The sequence below is a fragment of the Acyrthosiphon pisum genome, chromosome A1, assembly GCF_005508785.2.
Source record: "Acyrthosiphon pisum isolate AL4f chromosome A1, pea_aphid_22Mar2018_4r6ur, whole genome shotgun sequence".
NCBI classification, from domain to species: domain Eukaryota; kingdom Metazoa; phylum Arthropoda; class Insecta; order Hemiptera; family Aphididae; genus Acyrthosiphon; species Acyrthosiphon pisum.
In genome coordinates, this window is record NC_042494.1 from 164,784,213 (window position 1) to 164,795,906 (window position 11,694).

Genomic DNA, 11,694 nt, shown 5'->3' on the forward strand with positions numbered 1-11,694 from the left:
TTATTGATGTATTCCTATTTAATCTCCCTATAAATAGGATAGTCAGTCCTAAAACTACGCTCAAAACATGCTTCGCGATGTCCTCTACAATAAAAAAAACGCAAGACGATTGGATGAATGGTTTCAGAGCAAAAACAACAAATAAAAAACACTTTTCACTGGTACATAATACATATTTGCTATAGTCATATAGAGGTTAAGCAATAGGTATAATAATTTCATATTGTGCTACTGTGATGTGATATTACACTCGTAATGGGTTGACGACATAATAAACGTTAAAATTTTTTTATTAAATAGGTAAATAATAATATTAAATTAGATTTTTTTTTGAAAAATATTGTGACACGGCGTGTCGGGTATGCAATATAGGTACAGACGATTTTTTTTTCATAATATTAATTACTAAATTATACTGCATATTTTTTATGGGCGTCTATAAAATTGTAAACTTTCTACCTGTGATATTTAATCAAATATTATACCTACATTTTAATATTTTATACATTTAATACGCTAATTATATAGCTATTTAGTAGAGTAAATATATCTATGAAATAACAAAGAGGAATAAACAACAAAAATAAATAAAATTGGTAATTTTCACAAGATAAAATTACATTTATAACATTTTGAATTTAAATCAATATTGATCCAAATGTATAATTTAATATAAACGTTTATTTGCATTATTTAAAAATTTTCAGGATTAGTACATTCAGTTTTTTAGTTTCGTCTTCGTGAACGAAATATTCGCTAGATGGCAGCACAATAAAATGTTAATATTGTACTTATATGATATGAGTGATAAGCACTTGTCCGAAAATAATAAGAAGCATTGAATCCAAAAATATTGAAAATTGAAATATTCTAGTTACAGACAACCACACTTTTTAATTAAAATGATCATCATAATCTGATTATCAAAGAATTGAGCATCTTCTTTTTATCTTACGTTGTAGAATTTGAATTGGATTGTTGATTTGTAAATATGTCACTGCTTACATCTGAATGGGTTCCATATGGAACTGAAAATTACTTCAGGTATAGGAATGTTATGTACAAATGTATTTTGATTTAATTATCTTTAATATTGTTATGACACAACCACTAATTCAAATAGAATATTTGAGTGTATTAATTATATACATATCGGACTCAAACTATGATACGAGTTATACATAACTACTACATATTGTTAGGTACATATGACGTATCAATATTTTCTTCTTGAAAATATTGAATGTAGGTATTTTAAATTTAAATTGATCATTCCAAAATATAATTTGATTATAAACATTTATAATTATAATTTGTTGTATTATAAAAACTTTTAGGTACATATTTTTACCCAAGTAGATTATTATCTGACTTAATAAAACATACCCGTCTTAATTTTCTATTTGGTATTTGAATTGTATTTTATTTTAAACAAATATTTACAATTTAAATCCTACTTAAATAAGAAATGTTTGATTTTTCTACTTTACCCAGATAGTAATTGTTTGTCTAAAAATATTATTATATTAGTATAACGTTATTTTAATAATATTATAATATTAACATTACAAAATAATGAATAATCTATCCTATATTATAATAATATATGTGAAATTGTAAATTATTTCTAAATTGGTTTTATACTTCCAGGAAACTTGAAATGTATTCTGATATGTATTGGTGCAATGAAATAGATATTAGCACATCTGTTGTAATTGCAGCACCTTGTGGAGGACCAGTGATTGTTATACGTGATCGAACAAAATTGGTGTCCGTAAAAACAGTCGGAAAGCCAATAATTTCAGTATACACATCATCTGGAAAAATTATTTCATCTTTTGTGGTATGTAAGACATCTATCCATGTATTAGGTACTTGTACTAGTCATTTCAATATTATAAACATTTCATTTTAAATTCTGATGTTGATTAATTTTATAAAAGTTTTACTAATTGTTAGTAGGTATTTAAAATATAGAGTATTCTATAAAATATTTTGTGTATTATTTTAATGGGTAGATACATAATTATTTACTAATTACCTAGCTATACTAAACATTAAACATTTTATGTTCATAAAATATGATAAAGCTAATTAGCTATCCGTAATATATATATACAGATTTAATTATGTAGAATTTAATACATTTTAAATATTTAATATACTTAATTTGTTAATTGTTAGTTGTTTTGAGATAAATTAATTTAGCATAGATCATATATGTATGCAAATATATGTTATTGTAGGTATATTATGACTTTACATTAGTTTAATTTAATGTTAATACTGCTATTACAATAATTCATAAAAATAATTTTAATCTATTATTATTTTTATAGTGGAGTTCAGGCCATTTAATCAATTTAGGATGGTCAAACAATGAAGAAATATTATGTTGCCAAGATGATGGTTTGGTCTTAATTTATGATTTGTTTGGAAACTATCAGCATACGTTTAGTATGATAAAGGTTGTTTCAATATTAAAATTGACTGAGTATCAACCTATTCTTACTTTTTTATATACCTATTTATTATAGGACCGACAAGGTGTTAAGTTATTAGATGCAAGAATTACAAGTAACTTTACAAGAACTATTGTAGCAGTATTAACAGAGACCTGCAATATTTATGTCATGAATGATATTACAAAAGTAAAAGTTCACATTTTACCAGATATTCCAGGTATTAAATTCATAAAAAATATTTAAGGAGGAATTAAATGTTTTTATATTTTATCTTCTATAGTGAAACTGTTCTTTACACAATACATCGGATTATACACTAGTTGTGAATTTGGATTTAAGAATGTACTTTCTAATATGCAATCTTTATGAAATTTGATTATCGAATGTTATATCCTTTATTTTACTAAATTCAAATTAATTAGTCACCTTATAGGCGGGCAGTTTCAGAATGTTGGACTGGCAAAATCTGTTTGTTGCTACCATCTATTCAACCATGTATATGCCTGCTGTGTAGTAAAACTATCCCTTGCCATATTTTGGACTCTGAGGCTCCTTCTAAATGTGAATGAAGGATAGTATTTGTTGAATTCATTTTGGAAAAATACTTTTGTCTTTACTATGAATTATCTGAAGGGGGTAACAATAATACTTTATATTAACAAATCATACAATAACAGTAGCAGAATATTTTACCAATATTTTCATCACTTTAAAAATCATAAACATAAGATTTGTTAAAATTTATTTTTATTAAATAAAATTATCCAACTAAAAATTAAAATAATATTTTTAAATTTTTGTTATTTTTATTCTTACAGATATGAATAGTTTGCCAAATTTATGGGAAATAGTATTATTAGAAAGACAAACAAACATATTGATTTCAACAAATCATTCTTTGTATTCTGTTTCTCATGCTGAATGCAAACAACAAGTATGTTAATGTGTTTTAAAAAAAAATGTAAATATACATAAAATGTTGATTACAATTTTACAGTTTATTGGATTTAATGACACAGATTATAACAATGATACAAGTCTTTCAAATTCAATTAAGAAAATCTGTATTTCAGCTGATCACAAATATATTGCTCTATTAAATAATGATAATATAATTTGGATCGGATCTTCAGATTTACGAAAAGTTTATAGAATTTATAGAAAATCGTTTTCTAGTTCCATTGATCAAATGGCTTGGTATTTATGTTTATCAATATTCAATGTATTAAGTAGTCTAATAATATAATTATTACATTTTATAAATAGGTGTGGGACAGAAGGAGTTGCACTATATTTTAGATCGGAAGAAACAGTGATGATTATTGGTAAAATTGAGGATCAAGTATCTTTTATATATACCGACCCTATTTGTTTAGTATCAGAAATTGACTGTGTACGAGTAATAGGAGCGTTTTCAAATGATATGTTACAATTAGTACCTCATTATGTACAAGAAATTTTTCGTATTAATAGTACTAGCCCTAGTTCTTATTTAGTTGAGGCTTCTAAGCAATTTGAGGTAATTTTCATAAATAAATGCCTTAGATATATATTTAAAAATTATGTTTTAATTATGTATAGAGAAGAAACCACCGAGCTAATGAATATATACATTTAGTAAATCAAATGTTGGAAACTGCAGTTGATCATTGTATCAAAGCTGCAGGACATGAGATTGATACTTCAACACAGAAGTTATTGATGAAAGTTAGTTTTAAAATTCCTAATTGGTACATCTTGAAAGTTTTAGGAGCTATGTTGAATGTATTATTATTCTTTAACTTCATGAAACTTAAAAATAACTACAATTTTAATAGGCTGCTCAATTTGGAAAAACATTTTTGCAAAACTGGAATCCAGAACAATATATAAATCTATGTAGATTACTCAGAGTTCTAAACGCTGTCCGAGATCCAAAAATTGGTATTTCTATAACATATCCTCAGTAAGCATACAAATTAAAAATCATTTAATTTAAATATATTGTATAGGTGTCTGGTAAATATATTTCAGACATTTAAACCTAAATCATACACCACTGTAATTAATTTGTTAATAGGCTGCAAAAAATATCAGTACAAACATTATTGGATAAACTTGTTGGTCAACGGCATTACTATTTAGCTTTACAAGCTTCCTCTTATATTCGTATGTCAAGCAATCTAGGATCTAGCCGTATTTTAACTCATTGGGCTAAGTTTAAGGTTAATATTTAAAAAAAAATGTTTAGTAATTTATTGAATTAGTCTTATATAGTGTTATTTCAGGTGAAACAAACACAAGTAGATAAAGAACAATTAGCAATTACAATTGCTGATAAACTTGGAAAATATTCTGGAGTATCATATCATAGTATTGCAGAAATGGCTGCAAATAGTGGCAGAATACAACTTGCTATAAAAGTATGTATAACATATCAATAAGCTATACTTGGTGATTCTTTTATCATTGAACACTCATTATTTCAAAAATTCTAAATTTTTTTGAAAAGATTTTTTTACATAGTTTCAAGTTGCTTATAAAACAACGTTTTTCTTAAAAAATTATATTTTTAAATATTTTTTATCCTTATAATTTTTTAAGTTTTTTACTTTTTTGAATGACAACATTGGGTTTTAATTTTATATTCCAAAGCAGAATATTTTTCTTAGTATTTTGATCATGAAAATCGAATTTCAGGTGAGTTGTTTATGAGTTATACATATTCAACGATGAGCGGAGAAGTGGACAAATATTTTGCGGGGTAACCCTGTACCACTCCGACCACTCCGCTCATCTAAACTTTGAATATTTATAACTAGGGCTCGGATTTATATGTATTTATATAACCAAAGTATGTATTTATACATTAAAAATATGTACATAAATACGTGTTAAAGATTTCAAAATATGTATTATTGAAAAAAAATAATAATTAATAATATAATAAAATGTAATAAAAAATGTATATTTATCTAATTATATTGATTACAAACATGATTCAACATTCATTTTTAAATTTTCAAATCCAAAAGATCGCCGATATTGTCATAAAATCTTAATAATAATTAATAATAAAATAAAATGTAATAAAAAATGCATATTTATCTATGGTTAACTAATTATCTTGATTATAATTAATAATAACTTGCACTTTTAAATATTCGAATTCAAAAGATCGTCGATTTAATATATAGTCATGATAACCTTTCAATTATTCTAAATCTGAAGAAAAGACATTAGAACAGTATAATTGTATAAATATGTGAGAAAAAATTGAATAATTGTGATATATGTAAAAACATGTATTTATGACAAAATATGTAAAAATATGTAAAATCAAATATAGCTCGTTTTATCAAAAATATTGTAAACAAATTTATCACTTGCTGAAATTAGTTTATCATGTCGCAGAGAAAATATGTATTTACATATAAATCCGAGCCCTATTTATAACTCATAAACTACTCACCCGAAATTCGATTTTCATGTATCAAAATACTAAGAAAAATATTCTGCTTTGGAATATAAAATTAAAACCCTTAAAAAAAGTAAAAAGCTTCAAAAATTATAAGGTTAAAAAATATTTAAAAATATAATTTTTTAAGAAAAACGGGAACTTTGCAAGTCTATAACTTCAAAACTAATCATTTGCGGAAATTTATTTTTGCACCATCGTTCTTAACTCGTTGAAATACATGTTTCAAAAAAAAAATTGAAAAAATTGCGTGGTAGCTAAACTGCAATTATATCATGAGTTTTCAATGATAAAAAAATCACCTGGTATAGGAGGCAAATATTGGTTTATTATTCAAAAACTATCTTTGGGCCCATGGTCCCAACTCCCAGTTATAAATAATTGTTATACCTATAAGGACATAATATCAGCATTTCTCAACCTTTTTTCGTTCAATGTACACCTTGAATTTTCACCTTGCTTTCTGTAACCTCTACCGTCTAAGTCCATATAGCATACTGTAGGCCTCACTTACGATGTTATATTATGCACATATATGTATTATCAAAAACCGGATTTTATATATATGACAAAAGACCTATTAACAATAAATATATTGTAATATATTTTAATGTTAACATTAAAATAAATATTTCACGGATTATGTTATGTTCCAAATGAATCAAATTCTACTTTATTCTGTCAATTCTCTTTTTTATAATCACTTCAGTTTTTCTCATATATTGATGGTTTAGAGCAGCGGTTCTTAACCTTTTTATATCTGCGTACTACCTGCACAGTTTGAAAATTGTCATATATCACATAGCTTTTTTTTTTTTTGCTTATCAAAAATGTATGCGTTATTTTACATGTATGGAATTTTATTTTATTAGGAACTATAAATTTATGATGAATATTAAGCATTTAAATATATCAAATAAAAATTTAATATGTAGGTACAATCATTATTAATATCAAATAAATTAAACAATATTTAATATGAATAATGATCAATTCCATTTTTTTTATAAAGGGAAATTTTTTAGCATACCACCTATGAACTTTCCGCGCAGATACCACTAGTGGTATGCATACCATAAGTTGAGAAATGCTGGTTTAGAGCTACTGCTGTTAATCATAAATATTTATTAATACTTAATTATAATCAATGTTTGTACCTATAACAACAATATAATAAAGCTTTTAATATTTTCTTACCCTACACCAAGGCTGGGTATTAACGAGTTAAAAAGTTAAAGTTAAGTTAATAAGTTAATTTTATATTAACTTTTTAACTTAACTAGTTAATTTTGGCTTTTCATTAACTTAACTGTTAACTTACTAAATTTCTTTTTTAATTAACGTGAAATTTACGAGTTAATTTTTCATTTCAAGAAGTAAGTTAAGTTAATTTATTTTGTTTTTAATTTTATCATATTTCACTACTTCAGTATATTTCGTTTTCATGTCAAAAAATATTTACCGTGAATTGTTTAAAGTAAAAAATGTATATAATTCGAAATTAACCAATATGGAAACAATGTATAAGATAATAAACACTTTAGTCTATAATTTAGTTTTGGGTTGGAAAAAAATTAAGTATGTTAGCATTGTATAAACAACTTAACTTTTTTTTAACTTAATAAAAAGTTAACAAAAAATGTGTATTAACTTTTAACTTAACTGAGTTAACTTATAGTTAAATTAACTTTTAACTTTTAACTTTTTGTTATTGGTGCATATTAACTTAACTTAACTGAGTTAAAAAAAATCATTAACTTGCCCAGCCTTGCCGTACACTATTGGTGTTAAGAACTTATAAATATGAATTTTGTAATAGCTTTTAGATTATGAAACACAAGTCAATTTGCAAATACCATTGTTATTAAAATACCAACAAGATACCATTGCTCTGAAAAAAGCTGTTGAAAGTGGAAATACTGATCTTGTTTATATGGTATTACTTCATATGCAAACTTCTATGCCTCTTGGAAAATTTCAAGTTAGTTTAAAACTTAAAGTCTAAATAATTAATTAAACTACTGGAACAATAATTGTAAATTTTTAGACAAATACTGGTCATAATTACTACATTTTAAACTCAATACAATATTTGATTTTTGTTAGATGGAAATAAAAAAAAGTTCTGTTGCTCAAGCTCTTTACATAAAATATTGTCATCAGCAATCAGGGTATTCACTGTTGGATATGTACACACAAGAAGATAATCATGAAGAGTTAGCACTTTATCATATCACTGAGTCGATAAAATCAAAAGTAATATTACAAGATTTAGCATATATTCATGAAGTGTAATTTATTTTCATTTGATACTATATTATAAAATATGCATGTTCTTTTTAGAACACTAAAGAAATGTCTGTATCAATTAATGAAGCAATTAACTGTTATAAAAGAACACGAGATGAATTTTCATTGACTACTTGTGAAAGCCAAATTAAGTTAATACGATATCAAAGCAGCTTAGAAGAAAAATTGAAGAATGATTTTCGTAATTTGACATTGAATGACACTCTTCTAAAGTTAATAGAAATAAATGAACTAAAACTTGCTGATAAATTACGTTCAGAATTCAAAGTCCCTGAAAGAAGGTGAATACAATATTATTTTTATTTGTTTAGTTAAAAGTGACAAAATTAAATAGGTTTTAATTTAATTTAATTAAATACCGATTACTTATTTGTCAGTATTGATTTAATTGAAAAATTCTCAAGTAAATGCCCAAGTACTATTAAGAATATTACTAAATTATCAACTACAATGCTTAATAAACATAATAATAATGACTAATAATCTTATCACTTATCAAATAGTAACCTAATAATATTGTATATTGTTATAAAATACTGTCATTTTATATGATATAATACGTTTTTGATTGTGGTTAATTTATATTAATATATTAAAATGTTATTTTTAGGTATTGGTGGGCACGATTAACTATACTAGCTAAGCAACAAGATTGGAATGAACTTGAAAAGCTATCAAAAGTAAAAAAGTCTCCAATTGGATACGAGGTAAGAAAACTTAATTTAATTTGATACTGTTTTTTTGCATAGTTCAAACATTTTTCTTTGACATTTATTTTTAGCCGTTTGTAGATGTCTGTATTGAACATGGAAACAAATATGAAGCATTAAAATATTTGCCAAAAGTAAGAGATGATCTTAAACAAAATTATAGTACTAAAGTAACGTCAATGCCTTGAACTCTTTCCTCGTTTCCTTCCTATTATATCTTTACCTTTATCATTTTAAACAATTAGATTTTGTAATTGTTCTTATTGTTAAAATTATTTACATGGTATGTTATTTTTTCCTACTATTTAAGAATAATTTAATACCTATCTAACAAGTAACAAGAATTAATTTGTTCATATATTTATATGGCAGGGTTACATGAGGTAGAAGTGTGATGTGTCTTGCAAACAAACACACTTCTAACCTCTTTTAACTCTGTTTTGGAAAATATATGTTCAAATTGATTCTTATAAAATTGTTAGGCTTTGGCCTGTAATAAATAAATATATATATAAATATTGCAATAAATTATTTTTTTTTTTATATAAATTGTATTATATTAAAATTGTTTAAAATAAAAACTATATTGTACCAATCTATTTAAATATTTTATCATACTTAATTGAAAATTTAAAATAAAACAATTTGAATTGACTATAAATTCATTACCTAAGTTGTTCATTGTATTTTATTTTTTTACACATTCATATTTTGCATTTTTTATTATTGATATAAGTATTTTCATATGGTTCAAAAAAAATTTGGAGTTGATCAATGTGTTATCCTGTTATTGTCTGTTAAACCTGTCGGTATTACACATGTCATAAACATTTTTAGAATCTGAGCACTTTGATGTATATGTATTGATTTTACAATGATGTTTTTATTTGTGTCTATTATCATCTTTTAGGACAGTAAAAATGGCTGGACTTTGACAGTATCTTTTCTGATGGGAAAATGAATCTAGTTGGTACTTTGGGGGGTCAAAAGTAAAAAATTCTCAGTAGTTTTCAAAAGGGTTGGGAAAAACAAAAACAAAAAATTAAGGAAAAATCATGAACTTCCAAGGCAAAAAATTGATTTTGGTTTTTGGTGTAACTATAAAACAAATGGCCGCAGATACATGACATTTTCACTGTATGTTTATATTAACATTTTATATAAGCCATAACATTTTCACTTGTTTTGAGCTGTTTACAGACATTTTGAGTTTCAAATTTTTTTTATTTTTCTTCTATAAATGTCAATAAAATTTTATTATTGGGTCAAAAATCTTGAAAATTTAATGCATGGCTCCTGATAATATATTATTTCAACATCAGTTGCTAAATATTAAATAATATATAGGAACGTTCTTTTTTATAAAATTTACAAATTATTTTGTTGTTAAAAATGTATAAATTGTTGAATATATAGTTAAGGATTGAAAATTTAAAACAAGATTTTTTGGTTACAGAATAACTACTAGAGGTGGGTCGAACTGTTCGAAGTTCGAAAAATCAAACCGAACTTTAGTTGTTCGGTTCAAGTTCGAAAGTCGAACCAAGTTTTAAAAAAACCGAACCGAACCGAACTCGAACAAAAAGTTTGAAAATTAAAATAGTTCGAACTCAAAAAATATACAAACAGCAAAAAATACTAACATGTCAAACGTTTCGAACTAAAAATGTTACCGCTGTTCATTGTTGAGTTTATTTTATTTTTATTTTTTCTATTGTCTATAATCTATATAGTTATATGGTATAATATAGTATATACAATACTTTATATTATACTATGCATTTAAATTTTAAATATTACAAAATACAAATGAAAATTTAAAACCACAATATTGTCCAGGCATTGGTTATTCCTTGTGGTATTGAATTATTTATAGACTTGGATAATTATTTTGGTTTTGTAATTTGTTGTTTTTGTACTATTTATAATTTATAATTTTTATAATTGAAGTTCGTAACACGCTGAATAAAATTAAAAAATAAAAGCTAATATTTATAATGATTATAGTTATTCATAAAATTAAAATTAACTTTTTAACTAGTTAATGCCCACCTTTAAATATACTTATACATAAAGTTATATTAAACTGTATCTAGATAAAGTTAAAAATTAATACATTTTTATTTTTTATATAGATAAATATTAGATAATTATTAATTTCATGTTTAATTTTGAAAATATTCACTATTCAGTGACACAGGTAAAATAAAAGAAATACATAATTTAAACATAATAAAAAAAACATAAAATAAAATAGTTTAATTTTTAAATAAACTTCATTAGAACTTGAAACATTATCATCTGTCTTAAATCTTAATCATACAAAACAGCTTATATATTTTGAAAAAAAAAAGGATAAATGTCCTAATCCTTTTGGATTTTTAGATACTCAGTTAAAACATTTTAAAAATAAACAAAAAATAAGATGTAAATAATTAATTAATAAACATGAAATAAAAAATATGAATTTTCAACATTTTTTTATCCATTGAAATAACTTATATAGATAGGCACATAGTACATACTACATACATAGATAACTAGAATTTGATCAAGATGAAGATAAATATAATCGAGCTGAAAATTACATAGATATATACAACAACTAGATAGCCGCCATTTACAAAGCAGGCAATGTTTACATTTATTTTACATTTATTTATATACATATATACTATGATAATATTATTTTGTAAACATTGCCTGCTTAGTAAATGGCGACCGACTTCCATGACGAGAAGGAGACGGCTAT

At 24.4% G+C, this 11,694-nt stretch overlaps 1 protein-coding gene across 1 annotated transcript; it reads left to right on the top strand.

The window, feature by feature from the left end:
• Window positions 1–818: 818 nt before the first annotated feature.
• LOC100163720 (vacuolar protein sorting-associated protein 16 homolog) lies at window positions 819–9,615 on the top strand. The gene is made up of 16 exons (XM_001943861.4): window positions 819–1,044; window positions 1,651–1,843; window positions 2,340–2,468; window positions 2,538–2,682; window positions 3,284–3,399; window positions 3,463–3,662; window positions 3,732–3,984; window positions 4,047–4,172; window positions 4,283–4,410; window positions 4,525–4,669; window positions 4,733–4,867; window positions 7,742–7,903; window positions 8,029–8,178; window positions 8,266–8,513; window positions 8,843–8,939; window positions 9,014–9,615. Exons 1-16 carry the CDS (start codon window positions 992–994, stop codon window positions 9,128–9,130), a joined length of 2,397 nt encoding a protein of 798 aa, XP_001943896.1. The 5' UTR covers window positions 819–991; the 3' UTR covers window positions 9,131–9,615.
• Window positions 9,616–11,694: the final 2,079 nt, after the last annotated feature.

Coding starts and splice junctions, on each gene's coding strand:
- LOC100163720 (XM_001943861.4), top strand. CDS start 992: ATGTCACTGCTTACATCTGAATGGGTTCCATATGGAACTGAAAATTAC. Junction 2,469..2,537: donor ATACGTTTAGTATGATAAAG/GTTGTTTCAATA, acceptor TATTTATTATAG/GACCGACAAGGTGTTAAGTT. Junction 3,985..4,046: donor AGGCTTCTAAGCAATTTGAG/GTAATTTTCATA, acceptor AATTATGTATAG/AGAAGAAACCACCGAGCTAA.